Here is a 20,655-nt window from a genome sequence, read left to right on the forward strand (position 1 = left end):
AAAAAAAAAAAAAAAAAAGGGAAAGAAAAGGAAAAGTTGAATCTATATATTCCAGGCACTTTACCGTATATATGGTCTCAATTATTATTAAGGAAAATTTAAAAATACAGTACTCCCCTTAACCATTCTCATTAAAATGAATTAGTTCATAAACATACAGTGATAATCATTTGGTTTTATGCCATTTAAATGACTTGAAGTTCAGAAAAGTTTTTTATTGTTTTACTCATAGCTGTCAATAAAGTATAGGCAACTTTTAGAAACAACTTTAAAACAGTTTTTACAAAGTGACAAAATGCATTAAGGCCTAAGATTGAGTTTTTACCATTTGTGTCATGAACAGGATAAACTAGTTTTATTACTCTGCTCCCACAGAAGTCTGAGCCAAACTTCTGCCTTAATCACAGAGAACAAACACGCTTCCTGTGTATCTCTAAATAATAGGCTTCAGTTACCTACCAAACATCAGAGTTATTGAACAAGTCAGTTCTCCCTCCTTACCCAGGCATCACTCCCAGAGCCCCTGCTTAATGTTTGTGTGACCCTCTACCTGGTGTGGTGGTCTTTTTGTGTGTTTATGTGTTCACAAGCCTACATGCATTGCTTCCTATGTTTAGCAGGAAATGGAGTTCTCATCAAAAGGGCTAAGTTAGCTGACAAAAGTAAGTAAAATAAATCTTGATCAAGTGCAAAAGAAAGAAGTATAAAAAATAATAAATGTTTGTTCACAGTAATCCATAGATCTTATTTTAAAAATCAAATTTGCCACCTTGAGAAAAACCTTGCATGTTACCCTAAGAACTTCATTTTACTTATTGAAAGTGGACCCATTCATTGATTTTTTTTTAAGTAGGAAAAATGAATATATTGAAAAATATTGGTCCACTGGCAAGATGGCAAACTAATTTTGAAGAAGTGTAGGTGGATGTTTCTTTCCCTCAGCCGCTCTCAAATAATCACTCAGAGGCTTGATCACTTAGTATTGAATGCTCGGCTGATAGCTCTGCTTGTTACTACCTAAGTCTCAGATTTAAATTAGCCCATATTTCTTATCTGTGCTTTGCCACATGGCTCATGACTTATTACCTCATTTTCTATATATCTTGCTTCCTTGGTGGCTTCCTGGTATCTCCTCTTACTCCTTCCTTCTTCTGCACAGAGTCCTCTGCATGACCTGTCAGCTTTTTATTAACCAGCAAGAGTAATACATACTCACAGTGTACAGAAAGATTATTCTGTAGCAAAGAAGGGTGAAACTGGGTGGTCAGATCTCACTGGAATGGAGTTAGAGAAAGGGGGATTGGATTTGAACAAGAAACATTTGTTGATTGACTATGAGATAGTGTAGAATGAAATGGTATCAGTGCTAGTGCTAAACACCTAAGCGTGTTTAGGTGCGAGAGTTCAAGGGATCTTTTAGGGCCCTTGAATGGCTGTTTCCTATAGGTAGTTGTCTACCAAGAGATTTCTTTTGTTCCTAGAATAATCATTGAAAAATTATGCTCTGATGGAAAGCAGTTCCATAAATAGCTTTGGTCTTTTATTTTCATAACTGAAGAACAAAAACAATACTAAAAGTATTGTCAAAAATAAATTATTTTCATCCAGCCGGCGATTCGAGGAGACGGACCTTCCACCCTAGACCATGGCCAAGTTCATTGTAACTTAGCGGAGAAAGCCCCGGGGCTAGTATCCGCTGCTGTGACTTACTCGAAGCCTCGATTGGTCACATTTTGGCAATATGCCAAGGTTGAGCTGGTTCCCCCAACCCCTGCTGAACTCCCTGCAGCTATTCAGAGTGCAAAAAAATTAATTCAAAGTGCTAAAACTGGTAGCTTCAAACATCTTACAGTTAAGGAAGCTGTGCTGAATGGTTTGGTGGCCACTGAGGTTTGGATGTGGTTTTATGTCAGAGAGATCATAGGCAAATGTGGCATCGTTGGCTATGATGTGTGAAGACTGACCTGCACATCTGATTTTATTTGAGTTCTTTCAATGTTCTTGGACCACATGTGATGAGACTGCTATCTGAATAAAATACCAACTGTCAAAAAAAATAATAAATTATTTTATCTAGTGGTCAGGTTTTTATAAAAGTTGAAAAATACCTCATCTTATGTTTCACTTTTTAATAATTGATATTTATGATCTGGGAACTCAATAACAGAATCTTGAGGCCTTAAGTTTCATTGCCAGCACCAAAATAATAAATTAACTAAATTTAGGTTTATGGTTTTTTAAAAAGGCTTTTCTAGAGTTCATGTTGGTTTTGATAAAAAGCCGACTGCACATGGGTACCGTGGAGTTGAATTGGATTCTAGCTTTCTCTTTTTGTGTTCTGTCTCTTGGTGTTTGAGCAGAGTCTGACTAGTAGAATGGGAAGGAGTATTGGTATATAGAAAATGACAGGCGTACATAGACAGAAATCTTCATAACCTGTAGGACACAAAGAAACTAACACGTGCTGTGAAATGTCTGCACTCGAGAGCATTTTAAAGAATACTGAGCCCAAGATTGGTAAGGTGGCTCATCAGGTAAAGACACTTGTTGCCAACTCTCATAACTGCTTGAACTCAAGAATCCACAGTGGAAGGAAAGAACTGACTCCTGAAAGTTGTTCTGCACCCCACATATGCTGTGTGGTGTGTACATACACGCATACACATACACAATAAACAGATGTTTACAATGCTAATATTATACTAACACATATTGTTTCATGACTTTTCTTGGGAAGGACATAAATAAATGTCTATTCAATCCAGATAGAACACAGATAATGAAGCAGTAAACAGTTGCACCCAAATGTAGCTTGGTGTATCTGAGTTTTTTGGTGTTGCTTATGGGAACATGGGTGACCCTTTGACAGCTGCAGCACCAAGTCCTGCCACCCTAGCGTGAGTGGTGAAATTTCTAGACAGCCCTGTCATGTGGCAGAGACTCTCATTTCCCTCGTTGTAGACAAGAAGCAGAAAAAAATGAAATGCTGAAGAGACCAGGGCAAAATATAGCCTCCATGTATTCTCTTCTAGAAATCTTCCAGCTAGGCCCCCACCTCCCAGTAATACCATCAAACCCTATTTCCATTGGGTGATTAATTAATTGATTAATCTTGAGGGAGAGGATTCGGTCACTTCTCTAGAATCCCCCAGAGGGCAACCAGGCCTTAAAACATGAGTCTGTGGGGAGCATTTCATATTCACCCTGAAACAGCTGGCCGTTCTAAACAAATGAGGGTTCATTAGTATTTCTAGATTTTTTTTTTTTCAACACAAAGTGACTGCTAAATGCCAGGTTTGGGACAGAGGTAACCTGTATTAAAGCGTCTGCTGTTTGACAGGCAGCATTCAAAGTATCCAGACAAGGGAGTGCACAGGCATAATCTTTCTCTATTCTTTATTGTATTCCTAGGTAAATCTGTGGGGGATCTGGAGGATTTTAGAAGAGGACTTGGAAACCTAGTAATTTTTTGTTGTTGTTGCTTCTGTAAATTTTGTTGTGTGCAATTTCGTATGTGTATATATTGCATACTGGTTATTCTCTCCCCAGCTCCTATATCTGTCCCTTCTTTGTTGTGTCTCATGTTCCACAGAATTTGACTAGAGCCATCTGGATGATCTTGGGTTTGGAACTTTCTATTAGAGCCTGGTAGACTCACCATTTTATACATATTGGGTAGTATGTCTCTCCTCTTCTAGACTCTGTTAGATTGCAGCAGTTCAGCAGTGGTGAGGACCCATGATCCCCCTCCTCATCTGAAGCTGATTGTTGGGCAGGTTTAGTCAGTAGGCACTACCGCTGGTTGTACTGAGAAGACAGCATTCCAAGTGCCTCTCCCTCTCTTCCGGCTCTTATATTGCCCCACCCCCTTCCACGGCCATCCGTTTTTCTCAGCATCTTCTACAGGCATGGGTCTCTGCGTTTGCTTCCACTTACTGCAAAGTAAGGCTTCTTTAATTAAGGCTTGAGAACAGTTTGTCTCTGAGTATAAACATAAATATTTAGAAGGCATTTTGGGGTCATGTCACTTTAGCTATACAATAGTGTAAGTTTCCACTAGGGCCTTAGACTTCTTTGCCCATGGGTTTTTGGCTGGATTTACACTGATGCTATAAATATGCTTCTGTGGAATGGACCTCAGATAGAGAGCTAGTGGTTGCTCTTGTAACAGCCACCATTGTTCACAAGGACCTTACCTGCTGCACTGGTACAGTGATTTTGTTGTTGTTGTATGTTATGGGTATGAATGTGCTGCACTATCTCACTGGTACAGTAATGTTGTTGTTGTTGTATGGTATGGGTATAGATGTTTTCTTGCTTATCTGAACTAACACAGTATCTTGGGAAGATGGTATTTTCTTTCATTGTAGTAGACACATTTTTGTTACTTTAGCATTTGAGAAGTCCAAATGTAAAGTTAAGAAATTTCACAAAGTCCAGATTTAAATATTTCAGGCATAGCTGGTATAATCCGGGTAGAATTTGAGCCTCTGTCTTCTCCCCTGGCCTCCTAGTCCTGCTGCTTCTCTTTGGGTCTACCATTTAGTTTAGATAGAAGAGAAGGCTCTTGCTCTCTTTTGGTTACATAGTACAATAAAAGAGAAAAGTCCATTGAACAAAAAATTTAAATCACTTTTGCTTTCATAATAAAAATAAAATAAAATTGACAAATTCTAAAAGGTATATACCTTTGTTTAAAAACAGCAAAATATTTAAAAGCTTAGCCACTAATTTGTATCATTAAAATATATTCTACTTGATATTAGTATTTTAATTCTGACAGCTCCATATGTAACATGTCATTAAGAATGTTAAAACGTGACTTCAAGTCTTAAGCTTATAAAATAAATATTTGATTATTTTTTAACATTTTTCAGTTGTTAACTGTGGTCATGTCTAAGACTTATATTTTATTTTTTTAAAAGATTTATTTATTATGTATACAGTATTCTCAGTACTCTGTCTGCATGTGTGCCTGTGGGCCAGAAGAAGGCACCAGATCTCTTTACAGGTGGTTGTTGGGGATTGAACTCAGGACCTTTGGAAGAGCAGGCAGTGAGTGCTGTTAGAGCCATCTCTCCAGCCCCTAAGACTACATTTTAATGCTTCCTGACTGCTTTTTGCCTGGGGAGGGAGGAGGTTAAACAGTTTACAGTATCATACTAGATCTTAGCAAGCACAGCATAGTAATTAGCATTGCCCTTGCCTTTTCTTCCCCCTTTGCTTCATTTTTAGGCTAACATATATTTGTTACTTTTCTGTTGCTCTGATGACCAAAGGAAAGTTAAGGAAGAAAAGGTTTCTTTTGGCTTATGATTTCAGAGGGCTAGAGTCCATCATGGCCGGGCATCAGGAGCAGGAAGCTGGCTTATCACAAAGGAATCAGGGTGTGGTTATATGTTTCAAAGCCTATAATATACTTCCTATAGCAAGATCTTACCTCCAAATGGTGCCACCAGAAGGGGATTGAGTATTCAAATATGTGATCTTGTGGGAGACATGCTTCATTCAAACACCACAACATACAAAAAATGGGTTTTACCATGGAATAAAATCTTCCCCCAAATCTGGTTCCCTTTATTCCCGGTTAATAAGAATCTGTATCTATCTGTATCCTGTTTCCTTAGAAAACCCCTAACAAACAGTTAATTTGCATTCCTTAGGTATTGCTCAGCTGAAGCCTTGGGAATTCGCCATTATAATTTTTGAGCGTTCCATAAATGTTAGGTTCATTTAATTGTTTTGAATCATCATCCATCTAACCAGACAGTATTTATGGACTGTTTACTGATCTTAGCATGATACTAGAGGTTGAAGATAAAAGATGCCCGAAGTAGTGGTCTGCTTTTCCTGGGAAAAGAGCCCTCAAAACAGTTCTGAGTACAGGGCAAAGAGGGATGAACAAGGCGCGGGGATAGAGCAGAGGATTTTGGCAGTGCTGATTAGAAAGGGTGCTGCGATAGACAGCCCTTTCAGCTAGGTCTCAGATATACAGAAAAGACAAGACTTAGCACCAGTGGGGTTTTTTTTTGGGGGGGGGGGGTTATAACTCAGACTAGTAGTTATAACCTGTCTCTGTGTGTGTGTGTGTGTGTGTGTGTGTGTGAGAGAGAGAGAGAGAGAGAGAGAGAGAGAGAGAGAGAGAGAGAGAGAGAGGTGTGAAGGAAGTTTATACAGTGATAGAATTCTGCTGTCTGCTTGACTGTATGCACATTTATAAAGTCTTTAGGAACTGCTTTCAATTATGTGCAATATAATATCTCAATATATGAAGAAAATTAGTTTATATATATTTTTTAATAAAGGGGTTGTTGCCGGTGACAGTGTGTTGCCTATGGCAACCTACCAATTGCTGAATTGGCAGAATTTAGGTCAAGGACATAAGAACCTTTGTATGTCTTGTAGAGGCATCTGGAGATAATTCTTGTAGCCTGAGGAGGAGGAGGAGCAGCTGTATTGTGTGCCCCTAAAGGGTATCAGGGAAAACAATTACTTCTTATACTAAGGCTACACATTTTTTTTAGATTTATTTATTTTTTATGTATACACATTCCTTCCATGTATGTTCGCATGCCAGAAGAGGACACCAGATCTCATTATAGATGCTTGTGAACCACCATGTGATTGCTGGGAATTGAACTCAGAATCTCTGGAAGAGCAGTCAGTGCTCTTAACCTCTGAGCCATCTCTCCAGCCCCAAGGCTGCGCTTTTTGTCCATTTTTTTTCTGCCTAGGACTAGAAGGTGAGAATGTTACGTGTGTGTGTGTGTGTGTGTGTGTGTGTGTGTGTGTGTGTGTGTGTGTGTGGTTTCTATCCTTCCCCTCTCCTATATTTCTCAGGAAAGTGAGCATTAGCTCCTTATCCAGCTTCCTCAGGATACATACACCTTGTCGCTGTCATTTTAATGAATTGGGTCCCACAAGGCTAAGCAGCTCTACCAGTAATCAAGTAGTTTCTACCTTGTGTAGTACCACTTGAATCTTGAAATTACAAGAGGCTTTTCATAGCTGCCTTTCCCACTTGAAGCTTGCTTCTTTTGTTTGGCCTACATGTAGTAAACCTCACTTCACTGCCTTCCAAAGTCAGCGAGACAGACCACTTTGCTTGCATGATTATGGGTGAGGGGGCAGGAGCTTGGACAGTTTACTGGAGGCTGCATCACTGAAGACAATGCTTCCCCCAGCAATCATTAAGAGCCCATAGATACTCAGGGAAGACTAGTCCTCATTAGCTTCTCTCTCCATCTATGAAGGAATGTTGGTGTGCAGGTTTATGTAGCTCTTGGCAGATAACACAGCTACTTGAGACTTCTGAGTATAGTGACTAGTCATGCCTGGAAGACAGTGATCTACAACACTCCACCCCTGGCTCTTACATCTTTCTATCCCATCTTCAATATCCTCTGAGCCTGAAGGGAGTGGTACAGATGTCCCATTTAGAGCAGTACATCCAACAGTAACTCTCAGCACTTTGGACACCTATGAATCTCTGCAGTAACAGCCATCCACAGCAAAAACAAAACACGAAAAACAAACAAAAAAGTCTCTGACCAAAACTGATAGTAGTACTTACTGATGGATGGATATAAATATTTAGAAGGAAATTTCACAGACACATCCTGCTTACATAATGTGCCTTTTAGTGATAACTCTTAAATGAAGAAATATGTTTTTATTTTCAAAATGGGCATACAATAGCAGTATACTCTTTTACTTGAAAGACCTTTAACATGTGTAGAAAGTTATAAACCCACTACCGCAATCTGGCATTATTCAAATACCCTCATTTTCTTCCTTCCCTTTATTCATTCTCTTTCCCACCCTGTCCTTTGCTGTAGAGACGGCCCTGCTTCAGATGATATTGCTCACAATTTTTTACCTTTGAGGTGCAAGGGCAGTACGAGCTCAGTGAAAACCCTGGTTCAGATTTTGAATCTAGGGCTAGGAATTTGTGGTATGGTGTGCTTCTAAGACTGGTTCCTACATCCCAATTAATTACAGAGGTAGTACACGGAACACTGAACACTATAGTGTACTGTGCTAGGCGTGCTATGTGGTTTGATGGGTAAGATTAATTAAATACTTAAATACTTAAAAATATTTTAACATAAAATGGGCTTATTGGATGTGCAGGAACATATGTACTAAGGTTGAATGTTGTATGCAAAAAAGTCTTAAAGAGTATCACTAACCTTTTGAGTTTCTTTTTCAATCCACTGCAGTCCTATAGAATTAATTCAAGTTGTTTCATATATCTATAGTTCTTTTTTTATTGCTAAGTAATTACATTATATAGATGTACCACAGTTTATTTGTCCAGTGGATGTTTGGGCTATAAATTATTTATTTCCAGTTTTGAATAATTTTGAATAAGTTTTGATGTGAATATAAGTTGCTTTTGTATGTGGGGGTAATAATTTGGCATGATATTTTTGTCTTTTAGGGTATTTGCCTAACTTTATTAAAAGTGCCAAATGTTTTTATATTTGTCGTACAGCTTTACATTCTTATAGGTATTGTAGGGAGCTGCCGTTGTCTTCACCCCACACCAGCAATCTTTTTATCTTACCCTTTCTGTTTTGTGTGGGGTAGTATTTTCTGATTTCTTTATCCATTTTCTGATGAAGAATACCGAGCATGCTTTTTCATATATGTGCATGTCTTGCACGCATCCTATTTGGTGAAGTATCCATTCACATGTTTTTGCTTAGTTTTTTTGTTTTGTTTGTTGTTTTCGCCTGTTAAATCATAAGAGTACTTTGTGTAGTCATGAATGGGTTTGCTGATAAAGTTGCCTATCTGGATAAAGATTCTAAATGCTTAGGATCAGAAGTTTCTCAGCAGCCAGGACATTCATATTTTGGAGTGTTTTTCTTCATTTATGTAGTTTTGAGTCAAATGAATATACCTACCTAATTTCATCTTTCTCACATATGGACTTCTTTAAGAGTTCTTTATTTGTTTTAAAAGAAGTAAAATTGTGTGAAAATGTTCATCTGCAGACAGCCTTAAATTCTTAACTGTATTAAATTAGATATTTTACCTTTATTTATATTAAATGACTAAATCAGTAATAACAAACTTGTGTTTGTAGAAATGTTATAGCCTTTAAAAAACTTTGAAATTTATGTAATACTGATTTGGCTTTTTTTTTTTTTTTTTTTTTTGGTTTTTTTCGAGACAGGGTTTCTCTGTGGTTTTGGAGCCTGTCCTGGAACTAGCTCTTGTAGACCAGGCTGGTCTCGAACTCACAAAGATCCACCTGCCTCTGCCTCCCGAGTGCTGGGATTAAAGGCGTGTGCCACCACCGCCTGGCTTGATTTGGCTTTTTTGTTATTTTAGCAGAATGTATACCATGTTATTTACGTCTTCATTTCTGTCTTAGGTACGTATAGCAGCAAAATTCATCATTCATGCCCCTCCTGGAGAATTTAATGAGGTTTTTAATGGTAAGTCATTAAAATCTTTAAAAACTTTGTGTGTGTGTGTGTAGGTAGGTAGGTAGGTAGGTAGGTAGGTAGGTAGGTAGGTAGGTAGGTAGGTAGGTAGAGGTCAAAGGACAATTTTACGTGAATTGGTTTCTTCCACCATGGGTTCTGAAGATCTAGCTCAGGTTGTGAGGCTACCACAGCAAGTACTTTTACAGCTGAACCATTTGAGCCCCTATGATATGCTTAATTTGTAATGCTAAGGCTTGATATATTCTTCCTCTTCAGAACTTTCTTTATAAGGAAATAAAACCTACTGAAAGTCAGTAAAAATGGCCATATTTATCTGTTCATCACAAGATTATAAAAGGACAGAAGGCTTGTTGGTGCCCCTTGATCACAAACTGTAATTATGTTTTCTAAAGGCCAAACTCGTTTGAAATCTGTGAATGTGTTGTCAAACTAAGAAACATAGTCCTAAGTATTTTCTGGGAATTTATCAGACCATTTTCTGCTGCAGTTTATCTTTAATTCTTTGGAGATACTGTGCATCTGCCTACAGCAACTCTTTAAACTGACCTTTTTTTTTTTTTTTAATTTCCTTTTCTGTTACCTAATCAAAATCTTTTGCTTTGTAAGTACCATGGTGCATATTTGTGGATAGTTTGGTCATTAGAATATTTTGATCTTATGTGTATGGGAAGTTTTAATGCTTCAGTAAAACAAACTGTACTCCTTGCAATATTCATAATATACATAAAATATAAATATAATATTGTTTTGCAGATGTTCGATTATTGCTTAATAATGATAATCTTCTCAGGGAAGGAGCAGCACAGTAAGTATTTTATGTTTCCATAATTAAGCTGACTGGGAAAGAATAGATGTTGTAAAGGTGGCAATGAGTGTCTAGTTCTTGACGTAGAGTTTCTGAAATACAGTAAAGTTTGCACAACTATTTATAGAAGTATTCACATTACATGTATGTGTATATTAGACTGAGAAGTCACGGGTGGTTAGGGACAAATATGAAATAAAGTTCTCTTTTCTTTGGGTGTTTGCCACTGACTTACATACTACGTAACATCGCTCCTATATACTATGTACATGATACACAACATGCATATCTTTTAAAATCTCAACTTAAACTTTACTCTGAAGAAATGATTGTCACTTCCTATTAAATAATGTTTCAAAGCTTGTATAGCCTAAGTTTAGGAGGCATCACCAAAGTAGTCCATATGTTCCCATGCCAGTTCTCTGGAGCAAATATATAAGCAGAAATGTGGGCTCCTCTTCAGTTGTTTTTGATACTGAATTTTTTTTTTGATGCATTCATATCTCTTTCCTACATGTGCTATTTTCTTCCCTTAGAAAAGATGTGACTTCATCTTTTCTAGTCTGTCTTTCTTTTTTTCTTTCTTTCTTTTTCCCTCTTTTTATAAGGGGACAAATCAGGGCAATCGGTTTTTTTGTTTGTTTGTTTGCTTTTGAGTGGATAAAGTTGATGCCTCTTTACTAAAAGCCAAAATTTCATTATCTGTGCAAGTAAAATTTGACTCACTGAAAGAGCCTGTTATATTAAATCTAGAACACTATGAAATACCTCCAAATACTCGTATTCAGCAGACAGAAGAATATCAGGCTTCACCATTATGAAATCAGTAAGCCTTATAGGAATTTTTTTTATCAGATTCAGAATGTCCAGTATAAGACCATTTGAAATAAAATAGAATACTAGAAACATCAAAGGCCTTCAGAACCCAAAGAAAGAACACTTTAATATCTATTTTGAAAAAAAGATTGGGTTTATTTTATTATTAGTTTTGTGTGTGTGTGCATGTGCGTGCGTGCGTGCGCGCGCTGATTCCCACAGAAGACATAATAAGGATATTGAATCTCTTGGAACTGTAGTTAGAGGCAGTTGTGAGCTGCCCAGCGTGGGTATTGGGAGCTACTTCAAGTTCAGTATATGCTCTTAACTACTGAGCTATCTCCCTAAGCCCTTTGGCTGATTCTGAAATGCTGAATAAGGTACTTATTTTGGAAGGGACTTTGGAAGTCATCTAGTACAAATATGGTGTGGTAAGGTAAATGAAGTTCTTACTAGCTAATAATAGGATTGGAAAAAATCATATATTCTGATTGCTTTACTGTGAGTACCTTTTGTTTGTTTTAAGTGTTCTAGATAAAAAACCTGTCACGTACTTACTTTAGTTTTTCCAGTTTGCTCCTCTTCCTACTCCTGCCTCCAGGTTAAAGATCCATGAGGTTTGATCCTATGGGCAGTAAAAGGCTTTAGGTTCACCTGCTACTGAATTGCTATTTACATTTCTCAAAGTATTCATTTATTTATTTGGTTGGTTGGTTTTGGTTTTTCAAGACAGAGTTTCTGTGTGTGACAGCCCTAGCTGTCCTGGAACTCACTTTGTAGAAAACATTCTTCTCTTCCCTTCCTATTATCCCCTCTCTTCTCCCTATCCCTCTCTTTTTGTCATGTGTGTGCATGTATGTATATTTAAATGTAATTACTCATGTGTGTTGGTGTAGCCTGAGATTGGCATGGGGTCTCTTGCTCTCCGCCTTATGTTCTTAGACAGGGTGTTGCACTGAACCTGAACCTCACCCTTTTGGTTAGGCTTGCCATCCTGAGAGGAGCCCATTTCTGTCTCCCAGCACCAGGATTGCAGACCGTGCTCTGTCTTTACGTGGTTCCTAGAGATTTGAATGCAGGTTCTTATGTATGTGCAGTAAACCCTTTTACCCTGAGCCGTCTCCCCGACCCATCTCTGACTTTCAGAAAATAGAGCCTGCTTAATTTCTTAGAGTCACATTGATGAAATTATTCTAGGGGTGTTTTTCTTGTTGTTTTTACTTTTGCCGTGATACTGTAATTTCTTGAAAAAGCATTAGTAATTCTCGAATATTTCTATTTTTTGCTATGACTAGGTGTTCTCATTAGGCATTTATTCTCTCGTATTCAACTGTAAGACTTTTGTCAATAGAAACTGTGATTATCACAGTACCTAGTTTGTAGACTAATTCAATTATTCTTAAATAATTGTATATGTACATTAAAAATTGGTGATCATTGCTTCCAGGTTCTTTTAATAAGTGGCTTATATATGCTGGTTGTATTTTATTTTGCTAAGTTAAAAGCTGTGTATCATTGCTTGTTTTTTTTTTTTAACAACTGTATCTATAGTTTAGCTGTAGGTAAGAGAGTTACAGCTTTATTAACCTTAACATGTATAGTATGGATTTACTGTCAGTTGATTTTGAAAAATATTAGTATGGTTTTGAATAATTGGACTTTTTCTTTTTTAGTGCATTTGCACAGTATAACTTGGACCAGTTTACACCGGTAAAAATTGAAGGCTATGAAGATCAGGTATGTGTCATAAAATACAAATCACACTGCTTTTTGTTTTAGTTATAAAAATTCCTGAAAGAATTGTTAGGTAGTATAATAGTACTTATTTTAATCATAGGCATTTACTGGCCTAATAATTGAAATGCTCATTTATCTGAAAATCACTTTTAGCATTAACCCAGCTGTAATGTCTTACACCTGTTCTAGCTTTCATGAGGCTGAGATAGCAGGATTGCTATTAATTCAAGGACAGCTTGAGTTACATAGTGAGTACCAAGATAGACTGAGCTGCATTGAATAACTTTACATTCAAAACCATGAAATAGTAAGGTTCCTAGAAAATAGTTGGATTATATCTACAAGTCTTTCTGTATTCTCTTTTCTATAACAAAACCCACCAAAAGTCATTACCATTTTTTGTTGTTGTTCTTTAGAGCTGTCATAGTCAGTGACTTGTGATTCTGTTGAGTCATAATTACATGGATTGCATCAACTGATGGGGACAATACAAGAAAAAAGATTGGAAAGAGTCTTTGGTTGCTTCTGTTTGGCATTATTATATAGCTTAAGTTTTGTGGTTCAAGGAGAGAACTGTAAGACTAGACAGATAACTTGTAACTAAAGGGAAAACGTACATAGCTCTGCACGAATGTGAGTAGAGAGCTAGATGAGAAAGAAGTGAGGAGGGCTGGCTGCTCTTGCAGAGGACCCAGCAACCACTTCAGTCAGGTCACAGCTATCTGTATCTCTGCTTCAGAGGTTGTGCTGCCCTCTTTTGGTCTCCATCAGCATCTACACTCACATGGACAGACATGCAAACATACATACACATAATTTAAAATATATTTTAAATATATATATCACTGTCACTTCATTTCTTAAGAGATTTTGGTCCGTTGATTTTTTTTTTAATTGGTTACCTTTACAAGCAATACTACATTGATTGTGTTTGTATTCTTGGTAACATTGACAATGATTGTCTTTAGATAAATTCGTAGAAGAACATTTACTACATTAGAAAATGCATCTTTTTAAAATACTTACTGGCTTCTAAAGTCATTTTAACAAGCTAGCATAATTTTAGTACTTCAAACCAAAAAATGTCTTAAAAAGTAGTGTATACTAATTTCATACATTGAGTGTAGTTTTAAGAACTTTAAAGATAGTAACAAACAATGGGCCAGTAAGGTGACTTAATAGGTAAAAGCACTTGTTGTGCAAGATTGATGACCTGATTTTGACCCCTAGAACCTACAGTGGAATGAGTGGCCTGAGTCTCAAATGCTGTCCTCTAAGCTAAGCATGGTGGCAAGGGATTAGCAGACTCGGAGGAAGTTTAGAATGTTCACTTTCCCTGTCACCATGGTTCCACATGGTCATCCATCTTGGCGTTTTAGGTGATTTTCGTCTGGGCCAGCCCAACAAGATGCATAAAAAGGTTTATGTTTATATATGTATTTTTATCATTCCTGGAAAACAGTGACCCACAAACCATATGTGTGCATATTTATCTAACGTACATTTATTACCACAAAAAAAGTTAGAAAAGCTAGATCCTATGTTGTCAGCTTTATTTACATCAGAGGGATGGGAAAGTCCTGTCACAGACTGGTACAGCTGCAGAAGAAAAAGGCTTTGTTTTGTTTTGTTTTTGTTTTAAGTAAGACACAAAATAAAGAGGTTATTCATGTAATTTAAATGTACATAAATGTATAACCTATATTTTAAAGTTTTGGCAGTTAGTAGTAGTAATTAGTTTATAAGAAACAAAAGCACATGCTGGAGAACAGAAAGAATGTGGGCACCAAACAGATGAGGGCTGGAGAGCTGCCTTGCTGGATTGAAACCGTCTCATTGATAGGGTCTTGGTATTTAGGAGCTCAGACCTGCTCTTAGAAATAGTAACTGTGGCTAATTGTGTGGGTAGGGGAATAGATGGGTGACTGGATAGCCAGTTCCCCTCTTAGAATCCAAGAATTGTAGTGAAAGAAGCTCTAATGTACACTAATTGAGAATATCCCTGGTATCTTTGTGGCCTACTCTTTTAAAAGAATGTACTTGCACAACATAGTTAAAGCAGTTGCTTACAGTATAATTGTATGGTTTCAGAACGGGGCTTACGCAAGTGTTTGTGACTGTGTATTCATGTTAATATTGTTTTCCTAATTTCGTTTGAAAATTAAAGGTGTTGATAACAGAACATGGAGACTTGGGAAATGGAAAGTTTTTGGATCCAAAAAACAGAATTTGTTTCAAATTTGATCATTTAAGAAAAGAAGCAACTGATCCAAGGCCATATGAAGCAGAAAATGCGATCGAATCATGGAGAACATCAGTAGAAACTGCACTGCGAGCTTACGTAAAAGAACATTACCCTAATGGGGTCTGCACTGTGAGTTCCTTCTGTTCCTCACACATAGGAGAGTTTGTGTAATTCCCTGAAATTTACAGAAATGTATAGAGCTAACAGCTATAAGTTCTAACTTTTTTCTTCAAAGAATGTTTATCTTTCTAAAAAATATATTCCCAGATAGACTAATTTTGCATTAAATTCAGTTCAGTTAAATTGAGATTAAATTCAGTTCAGACACTGGATTAAAGAAAATGGTGGCACTGTCTTTAGTCTTCTGTTCATGTCTCATCAGCCTGAATTAACTTTTAATTCAGTTATAGAACTCTTAGAACAAATAAAAAATTTGGAAATGGAATTATTTCAAGTATTTTATAGTTTAATTTGACTTAATGTAGTAGGAAATCTGAATGGTTTTGTTTTTGAACTTTCCTAGGATGGTTGTATTCAGACAGATTCTTTAGCACCTGAGTTGGTCTGCTCCACAGCCATAGTGATCTTTAGAAATGCAGATAAGATCCTGAAAATCCCCATGTGGAATCCTTCACACATTCAATGTGGGTAGAGTTGAGGCATCTGAGCTTGTGAAGCCAGGTGGTCTTGGTTCTGTTTACCTGTCTAACCTAAAACGACTATACATCATTGGTTTATACCCACTTTCTACAGTACCTTATAGATGCTTAAAGTTAGGCATTTGTGGCCCTAAGTCAACTCATTGTTCTTGTTTTCCTTGCCAATAGGTGTATGGCAAAAAAATAGATGGGCAACAGACCATTATTGCATGCATAGAAAGCCATCAGTTCCAAGCAAAAAACTTTTGGTAAGTTAACTTTTTGTGTACTTAATTTTAACATTGTTTGTATTCCATGTAAATCAGTCACATATGTGTGACTAAAAGTGATATAAACTTGATACATAAAACTACTACCGTTTGAGAATTTGAAAGATAACTTGCTTCATGATGATCATCCCAGTCATTTGGAATGCGGTAAATCTGATGACATTCATCACAGAGTGTAGGAGAGCAGAGTGAGTTGGGACAGGAATGGGGGGCAGCCTATGTGAGCAGGTATGCTTGCAAACAGACTAACTGGGGCCACTGACACTTGTAACTTTACCCTAAAGAGTATCCCCAAACAACCTGGCTAATGAATCAAAACTCAACATACTTGAAAGGTAAATAACATTTCATCATATTTACTCTGATATTCATAATGTATTAACAAAAAAAGGGTCCAAAACTAAGATTTCAGTCAATTTTTAATACACAATCTCAGAAAAAAATTCAAAATTTCAAACATCTGATTAATAGGGAAAATAAATGTGGATACAAACTGTTGTGTACACAGTTATAAAGTATGATTGTAACTTCTTACATTTCCAACAAAACCATGTCCACAAAAAACATCTAACCCAAAAGTCCAAGTTTAAAGTCCTTAGTTTGTTTTTTTTTTTTTTAAGCATTTCTGTCCTCTCTCTTGAGTAAGGCTCATTCATACAGAGCACCCTGTTCTCAGCATGAGCAGATGGCCCTGCCACTGCTCATTGGGAACTTATTACTAGCTTTCAAAAGTAAAACTCCTTTGAGCTTTACTATATAGGAAATGAATTAAATCTCTGGAGTTTTCTATTCCCATTATTTCATTTTACATACTGACCCTTTTGTAAGTCATCACAGTGAATACTGTGTCTTTGAAGCTAAAAATGATTTTCACTTTGTAGAAAAAATAAATTTTAGGCTGGACTTGGTAGTGGACAGCTATAAATAATCCCAGCTGTCAGGAGGCCAGGGCATGAGGATTGCAGGATTACAAACTACCTGTGCTCACGATGAAGATCCTGTTTTAAAACAAAGAGACAAGACAAAATAGAAGAAGAGGAGTCTGAAGAGTTTATTATACTTCACTTTAAGTCATCATGTTCGTTTCCTCATGTATGGCAGTATTTAGGAACTTAATAAATATTAGGAGCACACATTTGCAATTATATAGAATTAATAAAAGAGGGATATAGACTTAGTTAAATCTAGGACATGTTGGCCATTTACTCTGTTGAGAAAAGGGTGTTGTTACTCAGTGCAGTAATACTTTTTGAAGAACCTTTTGAAATAATTCTCAAAGTTTGGTTAGATTTCTATTTTTCTTCGCACGGTCTGAGGCAATATATGTATATTCTCAGAGTAATGCATGTATTTAGGACTCAGTGCTTTCTTGGTCTTAATAAAAGAAATAAATTATTTTGGAAATATGAAACAAAAATGATGAGATTTAGATTGTTGCAGCCAAGCTTCTTTGAATGTGTTTAGATAAGCCACTCAGAAACATGTTTTTCATTATATTATCTTTTGCTGCCTTAATAGTTTTCAGATGATGTGTATTGACTATAGATATGAGGTTTTTGTCATTATATAGATGCTTTTCCTAGAGCAAAAAAACAGAAGTAATTTTATGGTGAATGGTCATCTAACAATCTATTAATAGAAACTTTTAAAAAACACTCAGAAAAGCATAATAAATGTCATTAATATACAAAGAAAATGTGTCTGAAAAAGATTTTTGTGCAAAGAGTGTCAGAAAAATAGGAAGAAAACAGTAATACACAATTGGTTAATAGTGTTACTAATTTCCTACTATGAATGTGTTATTTTGTATACTTGTACCAAAAAGCTTTTTGAAAGTCCTGCCATTTGTGTGAAATCTTAAACCTAATGTTGGAAAAAACAAAACCTAACTGATATTTGTTGTTACTTTGTGTCGTTTGGAAAATGTAAAACAGCTCCATTTGCATTTGGGGATAACCCATGATCCTTCAAAAGTTCAGTTATTTCTTAAATCACTTTAAGGGACTGGGGAGATAGCTCAGTTGATATTTCATAAGAGTGTGAGTTTGATCCCCACCATAGGGGTGATGATTCTTTCTCAGAGCTGGGGAGGAGGAAACTGGTGGACCTCTGGGGTTCTCTGATAATCCAACCTAGCATACTTGGTGAACTCTGAGAGACGGTGTCTCAGAAATCAAGGTGGATGCTTCCTTAGATGCAACATCGGAAGTTGGCCTCTTGTCCCTACATGTGCCTGAATGCATATGTATCTCCCCTATGCAAACATACAAAAGGAAGTAGTTTAAGACTCTCTTAAAGTGTTTTAGTGTCAGCAAGATGATGACTCAGCAGGTAAAGGCATCTGTTTGCTAAGCCTGATGCTCTTTAATGTGTTTCCTTACACCCACATAATAGAGGAAGAGAACCAACAAGTTTCCCTCTGATCTCCACATGCATCAGGTGTCTCATGAACACATACACATATGCACAAAATACATACATATATATATGTTAAAACAATTCTTATGTTAGTTTTGAATTATATTTTAAACTTTAGTTTTAGAATTGTGAATTATTTTCATTATGTATGTCTTCTTGGGCAAAGATTTAATGTGTCTTAAAACTAAACTTTGAATCTCTTGAATGTTTCAGTGGTTATAAAATCTGTGCCCAATGTCTTTCTCCTATTCTCTTACACATTGTAGCATTACATTTAAACCTGAAACAATATTGATTCAAAATATTTTCCCTACCCTTATTTACAGCTGCTGTTTTTATTTTTAAGGAATGGTCGTTGGAGGTCAGAGTGGAAGTTTACAGTCACTCCTTCCACCACACAGGTGGTTGGCATCTTGAAAATTCAGGTATGAGATACAGAGATTATTTAAGGATGTCTAGAAGGTTCTGAACTAAGACACGGTTAAACAGCTTATACTTTCATAGTACACCATAACTTTCGAGATTGTCTTTTAGAGCAATTGAAAAAACAAGTAGTGCTCTTTTTAAGTCTTTTAAATAACCTGTCATTTAATTCCCTAGTCATTAAATGTCCTCAAGGATAGCTGACAGTTTCTAAAACAGAGCTAAAATTAGATGATGCCATGTGGTCTCCTCTTCATTCAGCTAATCATTTGAGTTGAGGGTGTTCTTCTGTAATCTGAAATAAATGGAGTTAGGTGAAGCATAATAATATATACATATGACTTTTAAGTAACTTCTTGTTTGAAATGCACTAGAACTTAACTCTGGTTAATAATGTCAATTTCATTATATAGAACATTTGATACAAGTAAGTGCTTGTTTGAATATTAATATTGCTGTATAAGTTAAAGGAATGTGCTGGCTAATCTTTGGATTCACTCATCACAGCAGCGCCCATTGTGAAAATTAACTATATGCTTAAAGCCGTAAAGGAATCAGAGTACTGAAACATGTCATCTGGCTTTGGCATACACTCTAGTGTTGTGTTCTGCTGCCCTTATATGTTTTTCTGCCTGTTCCTTTAGGATTAGAAGATTAGAAGTTGAGAGCATGAAGTTTGAAATCAGATTTCATGCCTTTGAATCCTAACTAGTTATTGTTTGTGTGTATGACTTCAGGAAGTTGTTTGATCTTCTTATTTCCCTCTGTTGAAAACAGTTTAGTTGTTTTTAGATTGTTTGAGAATTAGTTCATGTGTAAAATGCTTAGAGTTAGGTGCAAAGAACTCTGCATGGCAGTTGTCATTGTTAATGTTTTCCCTTTCAGTTTGGCCTCAGTAGCTCTTACCTGGACAATTACATAACTTTCAAAAATGATGCCCTAGTCTGCCTTCAATGCTTAGCATAGTGTTTAACATGTACTGCAAGTTTATTTGTTAGTTTACTCTCTGTCTTACTTTTCTATTGCTGTGCAAAAACACCATGACCAAGGCAATTTACAGGTGAAAGAACTTATTTGGGCTTGCAGTTTCAGAGCATGGCTGCAAGCAGGCAACCATGGTGCTAAGAAAGCTGAGAGCTTACATCCTGATTCATCAGCACAAGGTGCTAACTGGGAATAGTGAAGGCCTTTAAAACCTCAAAGGAGCTGGGTGGTGGTGGCACACACCTTTAATCTTAGCACTCAGAGGCAGAGGCAGGCAAATCTCTGAATTTGAGGCCAGCCTAGTCTACAAAGGTAATTCCAAGACAGCCAGAGATACATAGAGAAACCCTGTCTTGAAAATCCAAAAGTAAAATTAAATAAATTAAAACATTGAAAAGTGCCCCCAGAGACACAGTTCCAAGAAGGCCACACCTTCTGATCCTTCCCAAACAGTTCCACTAACTCAGGTCCAAGCATTCAGCTATATGTACCTATTGAGGCTGTTCTTACGCAAACCCCACCATTATATCTCCTGATCTATTTTTTCCATTGCCTTCACCACAGATAATTTAAAATTTTAAATCTGTGTTTGTCACTTTCAAGTTTAACACCATTTTTTAGTTCACACTAGAAATACTTATGTGTTACCTGTTTATTTATTTCTTCAGCTATTCCATTATTCCTGCTTTCTGTGTAGTCCTGTTACAAAATACCGCAATTCTATAATTTATCCCAAAGCCCTTTTTATTCCTTTGAGAGAATGTGCTAATGTGCTTGCTTGTGTTGCAGTATAAGGTTAGAAACTAGGTCTTTTAAAAGGCCATTTATTTACAATATT

The 20,655-nt window shown here is 36.6% G+C and overlaps 1 protein-coding gene and 1 pseudogene across 1 annotated transcript in view; both read left to right on the plus strand.

The window, feature by feature from the left end:
• Positions 1-20,655, plus strand: part of Capza2 (capping actin protein of muscle Z-line subunit alpha 2) — a 38,786-nt gene that overhangs the window by 8,448 nt on the left and 9,683 nt on the right. Inside the window, exons 2-7 of the mRNA XM_005363753.3 lie at positions 9,386-9,449; positions 10,215-10,266; positions 12,756-12,819; positions 14,987-15,193; positions 15,892-15,971; positions 18,757-18,835. Of these exons, the coding sequence (XP_005363810.1) occupies positions 9,386-9,449; positions 10,215-10,266; positions 12,756-12,819; positions 14,987-15,193; positions 15,892-15,971; positions 18,757-18,835 (546 nt within the window). The remainder of the gene's footprint in view (positions 1-9,385; positions 9,450-10,214; positions 10,267-12,755; positions 12,820-14,986; positions 15,194-15,891; positions 15,972-18,756; positions 18,836-20,655) is intronic.
• LOC101992521 lies at positions 1,599-2,039 on the plus strand (annotated as a pseudogene).

The sequence above is a fragment of the Microtus ochrogaster genome, linkage group LG10, assembly GCF_000317375.1.
Source record: "Microtus ochrogaster isolate Prairie Vole_2 linkage group LG10, MicOch1.0, whole genome shotgun sequence".
NCBI lineage: Eukaryota > Metazoa > Chordata > Mammalia > Rodentia > Cricetidae > Microtus > Microtus ochrogaster.